Raw genomic sequence first — 23,916 nt, forward strand, 5'->3', positions numbered from 1 at the left:
TGTATTTATACACATATCCCCATATTCCCTCCCTCCTGCGACTCCCCCCACCCTCCTCATCCCGGCCCTCTAAGGCATCACCCATCATCGAGTTGATCTCCCTTTGTTATACGGCAACTTCCCACTAGCTATCTATTTTGCAGTTGGTAGTGTAAATATGTCTATGCTACTCTCTCACTTCATCCCAGCTTCCCCTTTGCCCCCCGCCCCCCCAACCTCGTGTCCTCCAGTCCATTCTCTGCATCTGCATCCTTATTCTTGTCTTGTCACTGGATTTATCAGTACCATTTTTTTTTAGATTCCGTATATATGAATTAGCATACAGTATTTTCTTCTTCTTCACTGCCAAATTTAGGTGTCGAGGGTTTAGCTTGAGACCCCCCCCAGAAGCCTGCAATTGACCTTCATTCCCTACCTGGCACTATCTGTCCTACAAACTGCAACAGTCAACTTAGGTTGGCTTTATTCAGTGTTTAACAGCAAAGAAGTCCTTAAAAAACTATCCTCATCAGTTGCCACTCATCCCATACGCACACTGAATAATCTATGGTCACATCACACACAGATGTCGAGATGAGGACAGCTGGGAGGGACGTTTGCTAATATGTAGAGACCCACTTCTTTTTTATGAAGGAAGATCATGAGTCCACAGGTGGGAAAGTGATTTGTCCGAGCTCATAGAGCAAATTAGTGCCAGAGCTGGGACTTGAGCCCAGGCCTCTTGACTCCTCCTCCAGTGCTCTTTCCACTCTACCAGGCTGTGTGCATATTCGTGGTATTTAAATATGTGTCCACAGGAGAGGAAGAGACCACTAATATCCATCGATGTAAACTGTCTGCATGGAGCAGTAGAGTAGAGCCCTGCCAAGAGAGATAGGGGGTGTTATCTGTCGCTTCACCCCGCTCTACTCAGCTGAGCTAGATTATTATCTTCTGAGCAGCGTGCCCCCGCCCTGTTAGAAATGATGAAACATTGGTGACTGACCTACAGCTACTGAGAAACTTCTGGGTGGGGCCGAGGCATGAGGGAGATGTTTCCATCAGGACATTGCTGAAACGCAGGCTGGGATCAGACCTTCCGCATGGTCCTGGGCGTAAGTATTGTCTGGGCAGGTAGGATTTTAAATTAGTTTGAGGGGTGTGTGTCTGTCTGTGAACATATATGTGTAGAGGTTTCAGAGGGGGTCTCCGTTTACGTGCTAGGATGCTAGGGTGTGGAATTCAATTGCCATTGGCTTGGAATGAGCTTATGATTTGGCAGTGCACACTTATGGACATTAGTCTCTTGCTCCTGAGACCTGGGATCTGTCTTCAGTAGGAGCAGTGTCCTTCAGGGCTCCAGCTGGAAGGTAGATAGACTTTGGATGCAGACAGAATCAGATCTAAAGAACTTTGCTAAATGTTTGTAATCCTCAGTTTCCTCACCTGTAAAATGGGTATAAAACCAGCCACCTTACAGTGTTGCTATGAGGATTACAGACAATATACATTTAGTATCCAGTCCAGTGCTCCATCAATAGTAGCTATAAATTAATTACTTGTTTTAAGTCGACTGGGAACCAGATCCCAGAGGATATCTCCCAGCAGGAGTTTTTCCCTTAAAATTCATTCTGATCTACAAAGAACTGGGATGTGTGGAGAAAAGGGAACCAGCCTGGCTGTTTAAAAATGTTTTGAATGAGAATCAGAAAATGTATGCTGTCAAAACAAACAAACAAACAAACAAAACCTATGCAAACATCTGGGCTAGGGAAAGCCAGAAACAACAACAGCAAAAATAATAGTTGACCCTTACGTAGAGCTTACTATGTCCCAGGAGCTGTTCTAAGAGCATCACGTAGATTAATTCATTTACTCCCCACAACAACTCTGAAAATATAGGTGCTGTTCATAGCTTCTCCTTATGATTGAGAAAACTGAGGCACAAAGGTGTTGAGTTCTAGAGAACTTTAGCATAGAAGAGTGTTCTTAGAGCAGGCTTCACTCCATCATCTCTGCAGCCTGGGAACTCAGAGGTGTAGACTAGGCACCCAAGGGAGCCCTGGTGATTGGCCGACCCTGCTCTTGTTCCGTGCACTGAGCTTGTTGTGTGGGCTTCAGCAACCCTACGCAGTACAATGCCTTGAGTAGTATCAGCTGCGTATTCAGCAGGGCCCAGTGCAGATGAACACTTGGGGTCCCTTTTCAAAAATTATTAAGAATTTAGAGATGGCAACAGCAGAGCACTGAACTCATCATGGGGCCCTTCTGAATGTGAGGTCCTAGTGGACTGCATAGGAAGCACGCCCACAGCCCTGAGACCCAGTTGTGAGGCAGGAACAGGGCTGGATGGTTCCATGGTCTCACTTATCCCTCTTGACAAATTCTGTGAGGGAGGGCTTTGGCTTTCTGATTTACAGAGGAGGAAATTAAGACTCAGAGACATTAAGTGCCCCCACCCCAAGCTTATACAGTGTTTATTACATGCAGACTGATTGAATTGCAATGTGTCCAGAATGTTACAAAGTGCTTTTCTCCACACACTGTCTCTAAATATTGCACCAGGAATTGTGGAGCTAAAGTGTGCACTAGACATGGTCCCAGCCACCAAAGTGCTCACAAACTGAGCATAATCTGTAGAAGGTGTTTAGTTTCTCTAAAATTTAGTTGGTCAATTCTATAAAATTTAGTTGGCCCCTCCAATTCACCAGGAGCTTTGTAGAACTAGCAAAATGACTCCTGAATACTGCTTAAATTGCTTGCAATTATTTGTCTTGCTGATTTAGTCTAGGTACTAAGTTGCATCATCTCAAGTAATTGTTTGGAAAAATGCTTTCCCCCTAAATCACCAAGTTGCATTCATCTCAAGCACTTTCTTACAAAAATGCTTTCCCCCAAATTACTAGTTAGAAATTTTGGATGACTTATTTTCCTCCTAAAAAATTGGTGGTGCCTGCACCTGTAAATCCATGTGACTGGAAATGTGGCTTAGGTGGTTGAGACTCAAAAGTTGCTATTCCTGGTTAATTTGAGTCTTATCCTTTATGTCATTTTAGACTCTTGGAATTCTACAACAAAACGTCAGAACTAAATCTGTTTAGCTCACCCCCTTCAGTTTCTAGATAGGGAAACCGAGGCTCAGAGAGAGGAAGCAAGGTGTCCAAGGTGGCTGAGTTTAGAAAGTTGCTGAACTGGAATGTTGATCTGGGTTCTCATTTTATATTCCAGATGTTTCCCAACTGCCTGGAGTGAGGCCCCTGCCATGGTGACCAGAGCCAAAAGAAATCCAGAGACGATTTCTCTGATACCCAGGACGGAGGTGATGCCCTAACCCTCTGTCGTCCCCTTGTCTGTGGTATTTGTCAGACCCGATTTCCTCCCTTTTCACACCTAGGTACTTTGACCTTCTCTGTTCCCTGGTGCATGGACATGGTGACAGTCATAGGAGCAGGGACTGTTTAGGACTAAGGCTCTCCCAGGACCATGTAGCTTTGTTTACTGGGTTGCTTATACCTCTCACCTGAAAATCACGTGTCAGCCTCTGTGGGAATGGGTGCATTTATATAGGTAAGCAAATTTGGGGTTGAACCCTCTGTTTTGGTCTGAGGAACACCCCCTGTTGTGCACCTATATATGCCAGGCACTCGGCTAAGCTTCTTAAATACTGTGTGCGGAGTGGTGAAGGCTCTGGCTCCAAACAGCCTGGGTTTGAATTCTTTCCCCTCCATGGGGGATTACAGCCTGGTTTTGTCATATGTAAAATGGGGACAGCAATAGCATCTACCTCATAAGATTGTTGTTTTGAGGATTAAATAAGTTATGCAAAATGCTTTGCATGATGCTGGCATACAGTAAGCACACAACGTGTGAGTTAAAAAAATGAAACAGGTGATGTCCTCATTTTTCCCATAAAACACTGGGGCCTGAAGAGAGAAAGCAAGTCACAGCTAGGAAGCCCAGAGCTAGGATCCCCAGCACAATTCACCTGGCCATTAAGGCCCTGTTCCTCACCATTTCCCTGTCCTTACTTGGGAGGTTGCCTGCCAGCGTACTCAGCTTTCTCCCATATCATCTCATTCCCATGTGGTCAAAGCTATAGTGAACTTTGATGAAGACAATCAATTCCACTAAAGCCGTCCCCTACAGTCAGGGTTGGCAGACACCTTTAGCTGGGGTGCTGTGTTCCCCACTCTCCAACTATCCATCACCTGCTCTTCAAATAATACCCTCTCAGTGACTCCTCTCTGAACCGTCTATTGCATGGGGATCCCCTTTTCCTCTAAAACATTGCGTGTTATTGATAGCATGCCTTTTAACAATCCATCATGCTTTGTTGTGGCATCTTTTGCTCTTTTTGATTTTTTTACACATTACCGTCTCGATTTTCCAAGTACATGAGCCCTCGGAAGTTCAGATAGCGTTCTCCCTTTCTTTGCGACCATTAGCGTATTTCTTTTTTTTCTTTTGTTTTTTTTCTTTTGCAGTGAAAAAAATGTCAAATTTAATACAGGGAGAATTGAGGTCCTGGCTTTGTTATTAATTATATGCCTATATCAAACTTAGTTGTATCAAGCTATTTTTATCCCTCAGGAACTCAGTTTTCTCTTTCATTCAGAAAAAAATGTTTATTTCCTATTTCTAAGGCTTTATGTTTTTTTTCCTTTAAGAACTTTTATTGAGATACAATTGACATACAATAAACTGCATATATTTAAAGTGTAGAGTTTGATAATTTTTTTCTTATTAGTAATTATGTATGGCAATCCCAATCTCCCAATTCATCCCGCCCCAACACCCCCTGCTTTCCCCACCCGTTAGCGTATTTCACCCAGGACCATGCACATAGATCACTCAATAAATATTTGATTGATTGAAATTCAGACATTTAGCTGATTATCTCAATGTTATGTTAATATGGTGAGATAGAATTTAGATGTAAATAAAATGTTGATGTAGATAAATGTGGTCTCATGCTAATTTAAGTTGCTCAGAATTTCTGGGCTTGTTTCCATACTCTTAAAATATATATTTTTTTCCTGATTGGAAAAAATCATCCACAACATTTCAATACCTAGTTTCGTCAACATTTAGGTATATTTTCTTCCACTTCCCCTTTTTGAACAAAGCACATTTAAATAGACTCCCAAATTTAATCTCCATAAATGTATATTCATAAGAAAATTTATATTTGATATGCAAAATTATTGTCAGTGAATTATTCTGTATTTGATGAACTGAATCGGGTGAATTGAGGGGTGGGGATTACTACTAAACTAATAGTCAAAAAATTTTTAATAACCCAAAGTTTTCTTTCTTTACAAATATTCATTCTTTTTATATTTATTTTTTATAGTGTTGTGATCGTATTGTATATTGTATACTGTATACATACAACAAAGTACAAGCGAAATCCAACTGTCTTGTACTTTTTCACAGAAGACTCCTTCCCTAGATTAATTTTTCCTAAACATAATTTTAAATGTCTGTATAATATCCCATCCTATACCTTCACTCTAATTTATTTAATCTTTGTTTTTCAATTAGATTGTTTTTCATGTTTTGCTTTTATAATCCACAGTGGGTAGAGCTACCTTGCAATAACACCTTTGGTCTCATCTCAAATTGTTTGTGAATTGTCTGTTCCACGCCTTTTACCAATTTGTCATTTGGGGAGTGCTAGGGTGTGCTAATGTTCCTGTTCCAAAAGGTAAAATCTTTTAAAATTGTGTTGCACATATTCTTTAATTTTTTTCTGTTTGCCTTTAAATTTTATTTTAACATACTGTTTTAATATTTTAGAACCAAATCTAATTTGCTTGTATTGCTTTGTGATTTCATCTGTTACATATAAACTGAGAAAGTTTTCTCTCATCTGGAGATTTAATAAATATTATTAAATATGTGAATAGTCAGTCCTATTTCCTTCTAATTTTAAATTAATTAATTAATTAAATTTGTGGCTGCATTGGGTCTTCGTTGCTGCACACGGGCTTTCTCTTGCTGTGGTGAGCTGGGGCTACTCTTTGTTGCTACTGTTTGTGTGTGGGCTTCTCAGTGCAGTGCCTTCTCTTGTTGCAGAGTATGGGCTCTAGGCAGAGTATGGGCTCTAGGCCTGTGGGCTTCAGTAGTTGCAGCACGCGGGTTCAGTAGTTGTGGTGCAGGGGCTTAGTTGTTCCGTGGCATGTGGGTTCTTCCCAAATCAAGGATCAAACCCATGTCCCCTGCAATGGCAGGCAGATTCTTAACCACTGCACCACCAGGGAAGTCCCAATTTCCTTCCAATTGTAATGTCTTAATTTAAAAATATTTACCTCTTTTATCCCTTTGGAATTTATTTTGTTATATCATGTCTGAATCGAAGATATTTTCTTTTTCCCTATAGGTAGCTAATTCATTGGCCTGTGTGCAAAATGTCTTAAATCACCCTTTCCTTTCCTCTCCCTGCTTTGTGAACCACTTTTATAATATATGTTACACATAGGCACATTTTACAAGTCTGCCCTACTTTTAAAAAGTGGTATATGTCTGGAACCCACTTTGTCATAATTTCTTTTCAAACAAGTTTCAACCCTTCTGGATTGTTATTATTTTTTCCCCAGATAAGTGTTTGAATAATTTTGAGGTGTAGGAAATTCTCACTCTAATTTTGGTTGGAATTACAATGGACCCATAAATCAATTTCAAAATGATTTATTTTTAGTCTTCTAGCTTCCTAATTTGAAACCCATCAGATGTCTTTCTGTTAAAGTGTTTTAGATTTCTCAGTAAATTTCTACAATTTTCTTCAAAATAATTTTCTTATAATTAAAGTTACGCTTAATAGATATATCTGTTGTGATGGTTGCTAATGTTCCTGGTTCCACCTGCCCCCAATTCCATTTTCTAACTGGCTATTGCTAGAATAATAGAAAGAATGACTGGTAATTTTAGAATATTTATCATGCCCTCAGGACTTTCCTGAGCAGTCTCATTAATTTCACTGTTTTTTCAACTGATTCTTTTGGGATTTCTAGGAATAAGAATCACATCTTTTGCAAATAAGGATAACTTGACTTTTCCTTGCCCCATTTCTTTCATGCATCAGTTACTAGCTGAGGCTCCAGAGCCAGCTGTCTGGGCACAAAGCCTCATTAACTCTTCCCGTTATCTTGGCCAATTTACTAAATTTCTCCATGTCTGAGTTTTGACCTGTGTAAAGTGGAAATAATAATAGCACCCACCTCCTAGTGTGGTTGTGAGAATCAGATGAGTTAATACATGTAAAAGTACCGCAGAGAACATGCTCGGTAAATATTCAATATTATTATTATAGGTTGGAAGAATTTCCAATTTCCAGGACTAACTTTTGAAAATGGTTACAGCAGACATCCTTGTTTTCATATAATGGCTAAAATATTTTACCATTTGGTAAGATGTGGATTGTTGGTATAGAAGGGATATTCTTCATTGGAGTAAGAAACAATCCTCACATTTGAATTTTATTAACTTAAAAAATAAAAAATGAGCATTCAGTTTTATCAAAGATTTTGGTATTTTACTGAGATCATCATTTAAAATATTTGATTTATCCATGTTGTATTTATAGTATATAAAAAGCAGCTTCTTGTAATGATTGAGGGTTAGACTTTTGAGTCAGATGGGCTTGAGTTTAAAACTTGACTCTTCCAGTTGGGGGACCAGGACAAATTGCTCAACCTCTCCAAGCCTCAGTTTCTTCGTGTAGGAAATGGCAATAACATCTGTTCTTGTAGAGCAAGAGGATTAAAAAAAAAAACACATAGCAAATATTCAACATTAATTTTTATTATTATAATAATTAATTTCCTGGATATCCCTGGAGCAACTTGCTTTTAAATTTTTTTTAAAAAAATTTATTGGAGTAGAGTTGATTTACAATGTTTCAGGTGCACAGCAAAGTGAATCAGTTATACATATACATATATCTACTCGTTTTTAGATTCTTTTCCCGTATAGGTCATGACGGAGTGTTGATTAGAGTTCCCTGTGCCATACAGTAGGTCCTTATTAGTTACCTATTTTATATATAGTAGTGTGTCTATGTCAATCCCAATCTCCCAGTTTATCCCTCCTCCCCTCCATTCCCCCGGTAACCATAAGTTTGTTTTCTACATCTGTGACTCTGTTTTGTAAATAAGTTCATTTGTACCATTTTTTTTTAGATTCCACATATAAGCGATATCATCTGATATTCATCTTTCTCTGACTTACTTCACTCAGTATGACAATCTCTAGGTTCATCCGTGTTGCTCCAAATGGCATTATTTTGTTCTTGTTTTTTTTTTAAAAATTATTTATTTATTTTTAATTTATTGGCTGTGTTAGGTCTTCGTTGCTGCATGCGGGCTTTCTGTTGCTGCGGAGAGCAGGGGCTACTCCTCGTTTCGGTGCACGGGCTTCTCAGTGCAGTGGCTTCTCTTGTTGCGGAGTATGGGCTCTAGGTGTGCAGGTTTCAGTAGTTGTGGAGCGTGGGCTCAGTAGTTGTGGCTCACGGGCTCTAAAGCTCAGGCTCAGTAGTTGTGGCACACGGGCTTAGCTGCTCCCCGGCATGTGGGCTCTTCCCGGACCAGGGCTGAAACCTGTGTCCCCTGCATTGGCAGGTGGATTCTTAACCATTGCGCCACCAGGGAAGCCCCTATTTTGTTCTTTTTATGGTTGAGTAATAGTCCATTGTATATATACCACATCTTTATCCATTCCTTTTTTGATGGACATTTAGGTTGCTTCCATGCCCTGGCTACTGTAAACAGTGCTGCAATGAACATTGGGGTGCAAGTATCTTTTTGAATTATAGTTTTCTCCAGGTATATGCCCAGGAGTGGAGTTGCTGATCATATGGTAGTTCTACGAATATTTTTAGTATTTTAAGGAAACTCCATATTGTTCTCCATGGTGGCTATACCAATTTGTATTCCCACCAACAGTGTAGAAGGGTTTCCTTTTCTCCACACCCTCTCCAGCATTTATTGTTTGTAGATTTTTTGATATTGGCCATTCTGACCTGTATGAGATAATGCAGTTTTGATTTGCATTTCTCTAATAATTAGTGATGTTGAGCATCTTTTTCATGTGCTTTTTGGCCATCTGTATGTCTTCTTTGGAGAAATGTCTAGATCTTCCACCCATTTTTTGATTGGGTTGTTTGTCTTTTTTATATTGAGCTGCATGAGCTCTTTGTATATTTTGGAGATTAATCCTTTTTTCAGTTGCTTCATGGGCAAAAATTTTCTCCCATTCTCAGTGTTTTCTTTTCATTTTGTTTATGGTTTCCTTTGCTATGTAAAAGCTTTTAAGTTTAATTAGGTCCCATTTGTTTGTTTTTATTTTCATTACTCTAGGAGGTGGATCAAAAAATATTTTGCTGTGATTTATGTCAAAGAGTATTCTGCTTATGTCTTCCTCTAAGAGTTTTATAGCACCCAGCCTTACATTTAGGTCTTTAATCCATTTTGAGTTTATTTTTGTGTATGGTGTTAGGGAGTGTTCTAATTTCATTCTTTTACATGTGCCTGTCTAGTTTTCCCAGCACCACTTATTGAAGAGACTGTCTTTTCTTCATTGCACATTCTTGCCTCCTTTGTCATAGATTAGGTGACCATAGGGTCATGGGTTTATCTCTGGACTTTATATGCTCTTCCATTGATCTATATTTCTATTTTTGTGCCAGTACAATACTGCTCTGATTACTGTAGCTTTGTAGTAGAGTCTGAAGTCAGGGAGCCTGATTCCCCTGGAGTAACTTTTGATATAATATCATGTATTTACCTCTGTGTTCATAAATGGGATGGACATGGAGAGTTTTCCATTTTTTTTTTGTGTGTGCCCTGTGTTCTTTAAAAATTTCAAATAACTCATTTATAAAACTACCTGGACACAGATTTTGAGTACATATTTTTTATAATGCTTTTAGTTTCTAAATAATAATAGCTGCCACTTATTGTATGCTTACTACTATGTTACAAAAGCTAGAATAACTGCTTCACATACCTCATCTTATTTCATCCACAGAGGCAGGTATCACTTGTATTCATCACATCTAATCCTGAGAATTAGTTATTATTGCTCTCATCTTACAGGTAAGAAAACAGAGTCTTTGAGAAATTAAATAACTAGACCCAATTCATGCAGAGGATGAGCTGAGATGTGAACCCAAGCTGTCTGACTCCAAGTTCTCTGCCTCTAGCAGCTAGAGGGGAACAGAACTTGGATCCCAAACGTTTTCATATTATTTTGCCTTGTTTTTAGTCTGTTTAAGTTTTCAGTGCCTTATGGAATCCATTTTGCAAATTTATATTTTTCTAGGAAATGTATAATTTTATTGATACTTCACAAAAAGAAAATCTCAGGAGTCTCACAATTTTTGACCTCCTCTGTTTCTGTGGTTATATTCATTATTAGTTTGGTTTATTGATGTTTCCTCCTTTTCTTGATTCTTCAAAACTGCGTATTCAATTGGGGAGAAACGTCTCAGAATATGAAGGAGGCTGGATGACATTATAAAATGGAAACAACTATTTTTTTCTTTCAAAATATTCCTTTTCCATCCCACTATGCTTCCCTTTCCCCTACTCTACTTCAGTCTTTAAAGAACAGAATGCTGAAGGCTAGAAAAAGCCTTAGGGGTACTGTCAAGTGCTGGGCCTGGAAAGGACTTCCACCTGTCCCACTTACACAGTTGCAAGTGGGGAGTCAGGAGCAGGAGCCTAGCTCTCGTCTCCCGGTCTTGTTCTCTTGTAGCTCAAATTCTTCATTTTAAAGACAAATTAACGAAGATTGCCAAGAAATCTTTTTAAACGCTTCATAAAAAACCTTTAAAGCTACTTAATTTTAAAAGATTGATCAGGTCGGCTTAGCAATATTGATTATGGTTACTTTAATCATATGATTTTCACATAAATCATCTTCTGCTGTGCTCTTGTTTTAAACCACTCTTTCCAGAATATATCTATCCAAAGAAAGCATAGCGTCAGATAGGAAAAGGTGTGTTTTCGTTATTTCACCCCTTTTGTTATGACATACCTACTAGAAGTGCCACAAGAGAGCTCCATTATCAGGAGAAGGGGAAACAAGAAAATGGAATCCAATCCTAACCGGAAGGCTCGGGGTTTCTACCAGGTCTGAAGTAAACAGGAGAAATGTTCTTAGCCCTCTGCTGACAGCTGGCAGGACACTGCATTAATGTGGGGCTGGGTACCCAAACCTTAAAGAGGGCAGGACAGTCCCATCTTAATGATGGAACGAAGCGTACCAAACTCACATGGTCCAGGTATTTTTTCACAACGTGGTTACCTCAAATTGCTCATTTCCCGGTTGTTTGGCTGTGTGTGTGTGTGTGTGTGTGTGTGTGTGTGTGTGCGCGCGCGCGCGCGCGCGTGCAGATGAGCAGATGTTTCTGCCGACTGTCTGATCAGCAATCTGCAATTAGACCCCAAGGAACAACCTGCTCATTGCGGTTAGGGGCCATTAGCCACTTAAATAATGACATCTGTCATCATTTTCATACCTCATCCTGCCCAGATTTTATCTTCAAACTGTACTCAAAACGAATGCCTAAGTTTCCAAAAATAGACAGACCCAATTTTAATAGCTCAACTCTAGTCACCATTTTGGTGCAGTGTTTTAGGGTTGAAGAATATCTAATAATTATTGAGTGCTTCCCACATGCCTGCCCTTATATTTAGACCTTCATAAACATAACTCCCTAAGCCCACACAAGAACTCTGTGAGGTACATATTATCATTGTCCCCATTTTACAGTGCAGAAACTGAGACACCGAGAAGTTCAATAATTCACATCTAGAAGGGAACAGGACTTGGATCCATACTGAGATCTGTTTGACTTTTATGCTATATCTTGACACAGGTACTGTGTGTCATTTGACTAGCAAGATGCTCAGAGTGTGTTAAAATGACAGAAGGAAGTGTAGGCAATATAGTTTTGTATAAAGAGACAAAATAAGATATTGGTTTTAAAATAATGGAACTTAATGCAGTGATTCTCATTGGGGGGGGGCAAAAGTGACTGCCTCAAGGGGACATTTGGAAATGTGTGGGGTCATATTTGGTCATTTTGATTGTTATATTGACCTGTTACACCTGTTATTAGTGGTCCACTAGGGCACTGAATGTCTGGCAGTGCACATAGCAATTCTAGACAATGGGGAACTCTCTGCTTCCAAATGTCAAGAGTACTGAAAAACACTGATAAAGTGGAATAGTCGTAATTTTAAACGATGCTATAAAACTGAAGGTGGCAAACTCAGATGCCTTCAGGGATCAGTCAGGGACTGAAAAGTACATGGCCCTCCTTAGGGCATCCACATACAAATCCTTAAAGCACATTATCAAACAAAATCATCTAGGCATCAAATTTGACCTGTGGACCCCAGATTGTGGCTTTTTAATGAAGTTTTTTCTGATCTGGGAACAAGTTTATGATCTATTAAGCGAAGAGGAAAAGCTCCTGGCAACCTCCAGCTGGCCAACACCCAGCCCTGCAGAGACGATGGTGGCAAGCTCCTTGGTTACGGCCCCACCTCTCTCCCAACTTGGTCCAGGTTTGATCTTGGATAACCTCAGTGTGAGAACTACAGATAGAAACAAAAATATCAGGACTTTCCACGCTGCCCTTATCACTTGGAAACCCTGACTGGGAAAATAAGCCTTACTGGCAATAAAAGCCTTTTCAACATTTACTGTCTGCAGCAGGACACGGGGCCTTCTTGCCACCCCCATCTTGTGCTGAGTAAACATCATTTCAAAGGCTCCGAAACCATCCTGGCTTTTTCTTACAGTAAACTGTAAGAAACTTTTTCTTAAAGTTCATATTCAGCTCCATTTTTTTTTTTTGACACTAAAAAATTTTTTTTAATTGAAGTATAGTTGATTTACAGTGTTGTGCTAGTTTCTGGTACACAACAAAGTGATTCAGAATATATACATATTCTTTCTCATATTCTTTTCCATTATGGTTTATTACAAGATATTGAATATAGTTCCCTGTGCTATACAGTAGGACCTTGCTGTTTATCTATTTTATATACAGTAATTTGTGTCTGTTAATCCCAAACTCCCAATTTATCCCTTTTCAGCACCATGTTGATGAAATTTATGAGCTAATTTTTAAAATAAACATATTCATAAGGGTGGAACAGCATCCACAGTCCCGGGCCTAAAGCCCAATGAAGTCACAGAGTGCATGAGTGTGTGTGTGTGTGTGTGTGACATTGGGCTTCTTCACAGAATATCTCCCAGTGTGTTTGCTCCTGTTAGACCCCTTGGCTTGAATTTGTGCATCCAGCAGCAGGTAAGTCTCCGGGAGCAGAGATGAATGTTGGGGGTAGGCTTAGATGCAGAGCTCAAATCCAGGCCTGGTTGTATGGCCTCAGACTCCTCCCTCAGCCCTCTGGACCTCACATCGCTGCTTATAAAAGGAGGATAGTGACACCTAGGTCATGGAATTGTGTGAATCAGGTAGGGTGAAGGGTGTGCTGCGAGCTCAGCCCTGTGGCTGGCAGCGAGCGAGTGCCTACCGGTTGGCAGGTGTTAATATTGTTACTGCCTATTTTGTAATTTCATAAACTGGAATCTAGGGAAAGGAAAACAAACAGCCCCCCAGCAGCCGAGACTGCCCTGGAATCCTGACACGCTGCATCACCTCCGCAGGTGTCCAGGGCAGTCCAGCTGGTGGTGCTGCTTGGACACGAGGTGCCCAGGGAGGTTCCAGCCACGTCTCTTCTTGCTGCCCCCGAGAGAGCCCAAGCCCCACTCACAACCTGCGGCGGCCCTGTGAGGAGCTCGTCATGCTGACAGAGTGAGTGGGCTGGGAAGAGCCCGTGCAGGTTCCCGTCAGGCTGATGGATATCACTGGCTTCCAAGTGTGCACCTCACCCTCCCTGGCCCCTAAAGCCTTCCCATTCGAGAGGGAAGGGATCCAAGATGCACGGCAATACCCGTAGGCTGCCCCTGGCTCAGGGCAGGGTTGGGTGTGCAGCCGTCCTAGCACGTCTGCAGCCTCTAACCTGATTTCCTCATTTCCCAACAGAGAAATGAAGGTCTGGCATGGAATAGTGATTGCAATAGTGTCGCTGGTCCTGCAGGCCTGCCTCCTCGCAGCCATCAACTACCTGCTCAGCAGGCACCTGGGTAACTGGCTCAGCATCCTCTTCCCTCCTGGTTCCCCTCAGGGACCACTCCCAAGCCTGCAGCAAGATGAGCCCCCTTTGGAGCCCCCAAATATCACTTGAAAATCTACTTGAGGAATCCCTGGCCAGATGTCCCTTCATTCCACCAACCTCTAAGTGGGTAATCCCCATTCTGACCCGACCTGTCTGAGGTTGGGAACGATGGCTCAGAGTCCTTCCTCTACGCAGACCTTCTGCCTAGAGACGTGTTTCTGCAATGCTCGTGAGTGTGGGCGCAGTCAATCTGAGCCTAGTGAATTTCCTTCATCCCAGCCAAGGGACTGAACGTGAAGAAATAGCCTTAAATTACAACAGAAGGGAGCATGGTTAGACTAAGAGATTAGCTTAAATTCCTGAGCCGATTTGCAGTGGAAAGTAGGAAGCCCTGTCCAGGGAAGACATTGTAATTAGGGAAAATAAAATAACACTGCATTGGCTGTGCTAAGACGAGGGATTGGGCAGGATGGTGTAAGACTAGGCTTCTCTAGTCATTCATTCATTCATTCAATACAACAAGGAATAAAATAAAAATCCCTGCCCTTATGGACCTCACATTCCATGGGTAACAGGCACAGACAGCAAACAAAAAGGTAAAATGTGTGTCAGGTTATGATAAGTGCCAGGGAGACAAAAATGCAGCAAGGCAAGGAGATATGAATTGGATGGGGGTCCGCATCCCTGAGATGCTGACACTTGAGTCTAAACCTGAGGGAAATGAGGACTAAGCCAGGAGAGTTTGCTCATAACAGCAGAAGCAAAGGGGCTGGGGTGGATAGAACGGAGGCGCAGCAGGAAGAGGAAGGAGGAGTGAGGCCCAGAGGGCCTTCGGGATGGGACTTTGGCTTTTACTCCAAGTGAGGCGAGGGGTATTACAGGGTTCTGAGCAGAGGAGTGCTTTGAAGAGATCCCTCTGATCAGTTTTCCCTAAGGAGAGCTGTGCTCATAGATGGCGAACTTTCACTTCTGACTCTTGCCTTGTCCCCTCTAGCCAAGGAGAATGAGCGGATACTGAAAGAGGCCAGGCTCCAGGTCCCCAGGCCCAGCCCTGCCCACTACCTCCCACCTGCTACCAAGGAGATGAAGGAGACTCGGGCAGAGAGAAACACCCCTGTGTCTGAGCCCCGCTTCCGGAGTGAGTACTAGGGCGGGGGCAGGGGAGAACTTGTCATGAAGCTTATTCTGCTCTATCTGGACTCCTCGGGAGCTTCCCTGCAGCAGCCCCAGTCTGTCCTGCCCAAACCACTAGCCGGAGGATTCCTCACACACCTTCCCCTCCCAAGTACAGGCCAAGCCAGGCCCCCGCTTTCAGAATGTTTTTCATCCTATCCAGTGGGGCAGATTGCATTGGGTTTTGTGTGGGTCTAGGTGCTTTCCTAGCTTTGGTCGTGTGTGAACGGCTGCCGCAGGGGCTTGGGAGCTGTCTCTGCCCGTCTTTGTGATGCCATGGCATCTTTTACTCTGTCTGCCCACACACCCCCCAACCCCCACCATGGAATCTGGACATTTTAATAAATCTGAGTCTTGGTGATGGTTCACATTTATATCCCGCTCTGGCAAGTGAACCAACAGGAACACCATGCTCTCGTTTTCTCTCTCTCAGCTTGGGAGACCTGCCAGCTCACTATTGACACAGTGGAAACTGCTGCTTCTGCAGCAAGAGATTCACTCAACAGAGATTGCTCTGTCCACGGCTTTATCTTTTGGTTGATTTGTGTTTGCTCCCTCCTTCTAAATTTTATCTTTTCGGTTGGAGAAATCTGGTTGTCAGACTTCCTTGGCACCAAGATAAGGCCTCAATGCATGTGGGAACCAGAAGATGCCACTTGCATGAACTCAAGGTTTCAGTGGAAGGGGAGAGGCACAGGCCTCACCATGACCCGTGATCCCGAAGCTTCCCTGAAGCCTGGTCAGAATCAGAGACTCTGTGGTTGGCAGGGACCTCAGAGATCATCATCGAACCCTCTGTGTGACAGGGGGCAAGACCAGCGCACAAAGAGGAATGTAACTTGCCTGGAGTTAGTGACAGGTTTAGATTAGAAGCTGTGCCTGTGATTTCTGGGGCCAGAGCTGTTTGCCTTGGGCCCCAGTGGCTCAGCCTACTCCCCTTCCAGCAGACAGCCCTTCCCAAACACAGTCCAGCCTCATGGGCTTGGTATGACTTTTAGATGGAGCTGGACAGAGCAGCAGTGCCTCTACCCTTGGACATGTTCCTGGCTACCTTGGGAGGCTCTGCCCTTTCTCTCTTCTATTCTTCTCATTGTGGGGCTCTCTGTCTCTCTTCCCCACTCCTCTTTGAGTTCCTGGCTCTGCCTCTGTCTTCATCTCATTCTCCTTTCCATTGCCTCTATATCTTCTCTTTAAATCCCCTGGCTTTCTTTAGAAGAACAGTTTCTATTTCTCCTTAGATGACAGTGACACGTCCTCAGATAGCTCCGACAGCTCGGACAGCTCACCTCCCACCCGCCAGGTAATGGACACTCCTTGTGATCTCAGCCCTCCATATGCAGTCTGGGGTCACCTCGGCTACAGAGATGGGAGCAAGGCAGGAGGGGCTTCTGGAGTCATTACAGCATCCTTAGGTGAGGGTGGTTGGGCTTTCGTTCACAGGCCCATATCAACATAGAGCATCCAAACAAAGTGGGTCTGACGAGGCTGTAAAAACAAAGGTGCTAATGAGAAACCCCCGTCTCCCCTGTCCCAGTCGCTGATCAAAGTCCACTCTGAGTCCTGACCTCACTTGGGTGGAGTCTCCATATCTTTCTTCCTTAAACCCATTCATTCCCGGAGGCACGAGGAGCCATCTTCCTCATTGCCCTGGCCCTGCTCTCAGACACAGCTACCTGGGACCCCGGTTCGTTCCCATCCAGCCTAGAGCGAGCCTCCTTGAGTGAGAATTGAGTACCTCCACCAAACATGGTAGAAATCTTGATCCAAATTTCTTTGCTTTTTCCTCTAAGGCCACCAAGGATGTGACCTACACACAAGTGGTCTTTTCAGCTCCTGGGGAACGAAGAAATGACTCTGTCTTGGACTATGAGAACATAAAGGAAGCCACAGATTATGTCAATGTCAACCCAAAAAGCCACAAGCCCAATTTCTGGACTTTTGTGAACCCTGCTGTCTCTGAGCCAGTGGAATACACTCAAGTGGCCTTGTGAATTCTAGGCTTTTTAATGCGGTGCAGTTCGTTATGAATTATTGCACTTATTTTGTAGGGGAATTACTGGTTTTGTTTTGTTTTTAAGACACAGCATAGGAGAAAAAAAGCCTGTGTATCAGCAAGAAAGATTCAGTTAAGTATGAAAACATTGGAGCAGTTCAGTAAAGAAAGTGATGAAGTCTCTCTCCATAAAAAATTTTTTAAAGATTTTAATCAGCTGTAGTAGAGTTCTGTTTGACAGTCTTATGATTAAATGCCTCTCTGAGCTATTTAATTATTGGCGATAAACAACTTCCTTAAAATTTTTAAATAAAACGGCAACCACCAGTTCCTCTTTTCCTCTGGCCTAAACTTGCCTGCTCTTCCTTTTTCAGTATTTTATCTTGCTGAGTAATCCTGCTCCACTCTCAGAACTTTAAATAGTGCCCTTGGAAATAGTGCCCTTGTGTCTAAAATATGGTAAATGCTCAATAAACATTGAAGTGAGAAAAAAAAAAAAAGCTTGGAAAGCTCCCCATTACTCAACCTTTGAAACTGCTGTTTCTTAGGAATGAAAGATGACAGAGTACTAGAAAATGTCAACTAGCTTCACAATCTGTTATTCCAAAAAAAATCTTTCCAAATTCAATCCAATAAAAATCAATATCCATTCTTGGTTTGTAGTGGTTGTTGTTTTTACTTTTGCTATCAATTAGTAGTAAATAAACACTTTCTTAACTTGATTAAGAATAGCTTACCTGAAACCAGCTAATGAATGGCATGATATTTAACTGTAAGGTCCTAGACGCAGGCCTATTAAATCATGAACAAAGTAGGAACGTCCAAAAGCCTGCCATTTCTTTATCATCTAACATTGCTCTAGAAATTCTAATCAGTGCAGTAAAACAGTTAACAAAAATAAGGGCTATAACTATGGGAGAGGAGAATAAAGTTTGTCATTGTTTGTGATATGCTAATCTTCAAAAAAATTAGCTTTTTGATTTTTGTTTTTTATTTTAAATTAATTGTTTGATTTTAATTTAATTTAAAATTAATAACATGCAGTTAGCGGTGACCAGATATACAACTTACTTTTCCCAAAAGCTAACTAAGACACTAAATGAAAAAAAAATTGCTCACAATAGCTAAGCAAATATCTCAAAAGATGGAAACCCCAGAAATACTCCTAGCCAAATTCAAACCCCAGAGGAGTGGCATTCAGGTCTAGAGACCATTCATTAACTGTGCGCCATCTGCTGGTTGTAAATGACTTTTCTAGCCCTGATATGAGGGGGGCGGGGGCAGCTTTCCTCTTCCCAGTTTCCTCTTCCCCAAGATGATCTGAAAAGATGGTTCCAGTTTGAGTTTCTGCGGCTGGAAATTTTTGCCAGTCTACATGTCCTACACCTTTCAGCTACCATTGTTGTTCCTCTCCTACTATGGTTTGAACATTTGTGTGCCCCCCGCCCCCCAATTTCATATGCTGAAATTCTAACCCAAGGTAATGGTATTGGGAGATGGGGCCTTTGGGAGGTTATGAGGTCATGAGGGTGGCAACCTCCTGAATGAGATTAGAGCTTTTAGAAATCCACAGAGCTCCCTAGGGCCTTCCATCATGTGAGGCTACAATGAGAAGTCTGCAACCCAGAAGAGGACACGCACCGACCATGCTGGCATCCTCCAAAACTACGAAAAATAAATATCTGTTGTTTATAAGCCACCCAGTCTATGGTATTTATAATGGCAGATGTAGGGACTATGGCATCTCCTTAGAAAGCTTTATTTCTTCTTTTTTTCTTGCAGTTTTACTGAAATATAATTGACATACAGCACTGTATAAGTTTAAGGTGTACAGCACAGTGATTTGACTTACATACGTCATGAAATTGTAACCACAGTAAGTTCAGGTAGCATCCATCATCTTGTATAGATACAAAATTAAAGAAACACAAAAAAATCTTTTTCCTTGTGATAAGAACTCAGAATTTACTCTCTTAACTTTCACATAAAACATACAGCAGTGTTAATTAGATTTATCATGTTGTACATTACATCTCTTGTACTTATTATCTTATAATCGAAAGTTACCTTTGTACTTTTTGACTGCCTTTATCCAATTCCCCTTCCACATGTACCTGAAAAGAATGTGAATTCTGCTGCTTTTGGATTAAATGCTCTGTGTGTATCTATTAGTTTTATCTGACCTAATGTGTCATTTAAGGCCAGTGTTTCATTATTGATTTTTTGTCTGAATAATCTGCCCATTGATATAAGTGGGATGCTAAAGTCCCCCCCATTATTGTATTATTGTCAATTTCTCTTTTTGTGTTTGTTAATATTTTCTTTATATATTTAGGTGCTCCTCTTTGCAGTATGCATTTGTGTGTGTGTGTGTGTGTGTGTGTGTGTGTATACACAATTGTTATATCTTCTGGTTGGACTGATGCCTTTACCGTTGTGTAATGTCCTTCTTTGTCTCTTGTTACAGTCTTTGTTTTAAAGTCTATATTGTCTGATATAAGTATTGCCAACCAGCTTTCTTTTTGTTTCCATTTGCACAGACTACTTTTTCCATCCCCTTGCTTTCGGTCTGTGAGTATCCTTATATCCTTATATCTGAAGTTAGTCTCTTATAGGCAGCATCTATCTATTTATCTATATCTATCTATCTATCATCTATCTATCTATCTATCTACCTATCTATCTATCTATCTATCTATCTATCTATCTATCATCTATCTACAGCCACTCTATGTCTTTCTTTTCTCTTTTTTTTAATTTTTCATTTATTTTGCAACTGAAAGTTTGTACCTCTTAATCTCCCTCACCTATTTCTTTCTTCACTCCATTACCCTGCCCTCTGGCAACCACTTGTTTGTTCTTGGAATCTATAACTCTGTTTCTGTTTTGTTATGTTTGTTCATTTGTTTGTTTGTTTGTTTGTTTCTATTCCACCATAAGTGAAATCACACAGCACTTGCCTTTCTGTCTGACATTTCATTTAGCATAATACCTCGAGGTTCATCCACGTTGTTGCAAATGGTAAGATATCATTATTTTTATGCCTGAGTAATATTCCATTGTGTATGTATACCACATCTTCTTTATCCATTCATTTATTGATGGGCATTTAGGTTGTTTCCATATCTTGGCTTTTGTAAATAATGCTGCAGTGAACATAGGGGTGCATATATCTTTTCCAATTAGTGTTTTCATTTCCTTCAGATTAATGCACAGGAGTGGAATTGCTGGGTCATATGGTAGTTCTAGTTTTAATTTTTTGAGGAATCTTCATACTTTTTTACACAGTGGGTATAACAATTTACATTCCCAACAACAGTGCATGAGAGTTCCCTTTTCTCCACATCCTTGGCAAAACTTGTTATTTGTTGTCTTTTAACATTAGACATTCTGACAGGTGTTAGGTGATATCTCTTGTGGCTTTGATTTGCATTTCTCTGATGATTAATGATGCTGGGCATCTTTTCACGTGCCTGCTTGCCATCTGTATAATTCTTTGGAAAAATGTCTATTTAGATCCTCTGCTCATTTTTTAATTGGATTGTTCTTTTGATGTTGAGTTGTATGAGTACATTGTATATTTCAGCCTTTTTATGTCTTTTGTTTGGAGTATTTAGTCCATTTACATTTAAAGTAATTATTGATAGGTGTGTACTTACTGCCACTTTGTTAATTTGGGGGGATTGTTTTGTTGTGTAGTTCTTCTTTGTTCTTTTCTCCTTCTTTTCCTCTCCTCATTTGCAATTTGATGACTTTCTTTAGCATTATGTTCAGATTCCTTTCTCTCTTTTTTTTGTGTGTATCTATTATAGGTTTTGCTTTGTGGTTAACAGGAGGTTCATATATAACACCTATCTATCTATCTATCTATCTATCTATCTATCTATCTATCTATCATCTATCTATCTTCTATCTACCTATCATCTACCTAATCTCCTTTATTGGATGTATCATTTACAAATTTCTTCTCCCATTCAGTAGACAGTCTTTTCATTTTGTTGATAGTTTCCTTCATAGTACAAAACTTTTTAGTTTGATGTAGTCCCATTTGTTTATTTTTGCTTTTGTTTCCCCTGCCTGAGGTGACATATCCAAAAAAAATGTTACTAAGAACAATGTGAAAATGTACATTGCCGGACTTCACTGGTGGCGCAGTGGTTGAGAATCCATCTGCCAATGCAGGTGACACTGGTTCAAGCCCTGATCTGGGGAGATCCCACATGCCATGGAGCAACTAAGCCCCTGCACCACAACTACTGAGCCTGAACTCTAGAGCCTGTGATCCACAACTACTGAGTCTGCATGCCACAACTACTGAAGCCCACACACCTAGAGTCCATGCTCCACAACAAGAGAAGCCACTGCAATGAGAAGCCTGTGCACCACAAAGCAGAGTAGCCCCCACTCTCCACAACTAGAGAAAGCCTGCATAAAGTAATGAAGACCCAACGCAGTCAATCAATCAATCAATCAATCAATCAGTATATAAATTTTAAAAATGTGTACTGCCTGTTTTTGTCTAGAAGTTTTATGGTTTCAGGTCTTGCATTTGTCTTTAATCTACTTTGAATTTATTTTTGTGAGTGGCGTGAGAGAGTAGTCCAGTTTGATTCTAGTGCATGTAGCTGTCCAGTTTTCACAACGCCATTTATTGAAGAGGCTGTCCTTCCTTCATTTTATATTCTTGCCTTTTTTGTTATAGGTTAATTGCTCATATAAGTGTGGGTTCATTTCTGGACTCTCTATTCTGTCTCATTGATCTATGTGTCTGTTTTTGTGCCAGTACCATAATGTTTTGATTACTGTAGCTTTGTATTATAGTTTGAATTCAGGGAGTGTGATACTTCCAGCTTTGTTCTTTCTCAAGATTGTTTTGGTTATTTGGGGTCTTTTGTGTTTCCATAAAAATTTTAGAATTATTTGCTCTAGTTCTTTGAAAAATGCCATTGGTATTTTGACAGAGATGGCATTGAGTCTGTGGCTTGCCTTGGGTAGTATGGTCATTTTAACAATATTATTTCTTTCAATCCATGAGCACAGTATATTTTTCCATCTATTTGTGTCATCTTCAATTTCTTTCATTAGTGTCTTATAGTTTTCCAAGTGCAGGTCTTTTACTTCCTTAGTTATATTTATTTCTAGATATTTTATTCTTTTTGATGCATTTGTAAATGGGATTATTTTCTTATTTTTTCTTTCTGATAGTTTGTTGTTAGTGTATAGAAATGCAACCAATTTCTGCATATTTAATTTTGTATCCTGCAACTTTACAAAATTCATTAATGAGCTCTAATAGTTTTTTGGTGGCACCTTTCGGATTTTCCATATGTAGCATCATGCCATCTGCAAACAGTGACAGTTTTACTTCTTCCTTTCCAATTTAGATTCCTTCTTTTTATTTTTCTTTTCTAATTGTTGTGGCTAGGACTTCCAATACCATGTTGGTTAAAAGTGTTGAGAGTGGGCATCCCTGCCTTGTTTCCGATCTTAGAGGAAATGCTTTCAGCTTTTCGGCATTGAGCATGATATTAGCTGTGGGCTTGCCATATATGGTCTTTATTATGTTGAGGTATGTTCTTTCTATACCCACTTTGTTGAGAGTTTCTATCATAAAGGAATGTTAAATTTTGTAAAAAGCCTTTTCTACATCTATTGAGATGTATATGACACAACTTTTATTCTTTAATTCATTAATGTGGTGTATCACATTGATTGGTTTGTGGATATTGAAAAATCCTTGCATTCCTGAAATAAATTTCATTTGGCCATGATGTATGATCTTTTCAATGTGTTGTTAGATTAGGTTTGCTAGCATTTTATTGAGGATTTTTTCATCTATGTTCATCAGTGATACTGTTCTATAATTTTCTTTTTTTGTGATATATTTGATTGTGGTATCAGAGTGCAGCTGGCATTGTAGAATGAGTTTGGAAGCGTTCCTTTCTTTGTGAATAATTTGAGAAGGATAAGCTTAAACTGTTCTCTAAATGTTTAGTAGAATTCACCTGTGAAGCTGTCTAGTCCTGGACTTTTGTTTGTTGGGAGTTTTTTAAGTTACTGATTCAATTTCATTACTGGTAATTGGTCTGTTCTTATTTTCTGTTTCTTCCTGATTCAGTCATGGGAGATTGTACATTTCTAGGAATTTGCCCACTTCTTCTAGGTTGTCCATTTTATTAGCCTATAATTGTTTGTAGCAATCTCTTATGAGACTTTATATTTCTGTGGTGTCAGTTATAACTTCTTTTTCATCTCTGATTTTATTTATTTGGGCCTTCTTTTTTCTTTTTTTTCCCTGATGAGTCTAGCTAAAGGTTTATCAGTTTTGTTTAAGCTTTTCTTAATGGGGAAAAAGAGATTCCACTGATTAGAGAGGCAGAATGAGGACTAAACACCATCAAAGCCAACAATGATGACACTATCTTTGCACCCAGCAAGAAAACTCTACTTTTTATTGATCTCTTTTAAAAGGAAAAAAGAAAAAACAGAGAATTCAAGAGTGTGCTGAAGAGATTCAGATAAGTTACAGCATACCCAAGAGAGACTGGGCAGAGATACTGCTGAGACAGTTCCCAC

At 40.5% G+C, this 23,916-nt stretch overlaps 1 protein-coding gene across 5 annotated transcripts; it reads left to right on the forward strand.

Moving 5' to 3' along the window:
• Positions 1 to 1,023: 1,023 nt before the first annotated feature.
• RHEX (regulator of hemoglobinization and erythroid cell expansion) lies at positions 1,024 to 17,963 on the forward strand. Of its 5 annotated transcripts, XM_057728570.1 has the most exons (8): positions 1,024 to 1,094; positions 3,208 to 3,298; positions 10,006 to 10,073; positions 13,663 to 13,810; positions 14,042 to 14,142; positions 15,169 to 15,312; positions 16,586 to 16,647; positions 17,138 to 17,963. In XM_057728570.1, exons 4-8 carry the CDS (start codon positions 13,800 to 13,802, stop codon positions 17,336 to 17,338), a joined length of 519 nt encoding a protein of 172 aa, XP_057584553.1. In that variant the 5' UTR covers positions 1,024 to 1,094; positions 3,208 to 3,298; positions 10,006 to 10,073; positions 13,663 to 13,799; the 3' UTR covers positions 17,339 to 17,963. The 5 variants fall into 5 exon arrangements, with proteins under 5 accessions (XP_057584553.1, XP_057584557.1, XP_057584555.1 ...); XM_057728574.1 differs by lacking the exon at positions 13,663 to 13,810; XM_057728572.1 differs by lacking the exon at positions 10,006 to 10,073.
• Positions 17,964 to 23,916: the final 5,953 nt, after the last annotated feature.

Source organism: Hippopotamus amphibius, chromosome 3, assembly GCF_030028045.1.
Source record: "Hippopotamus amphibius kiboko isolate mHipAmp2 chromosome 3, mHipAmp2.hap2, whole genome shotgun sequence".
Lineage (NCBI taxonomy): Eukaryota > Metazoa > Chordata > Mammalia > Artiodactyla > Hippopotamidae > Hippopotamus > Hippopotamus amphibius.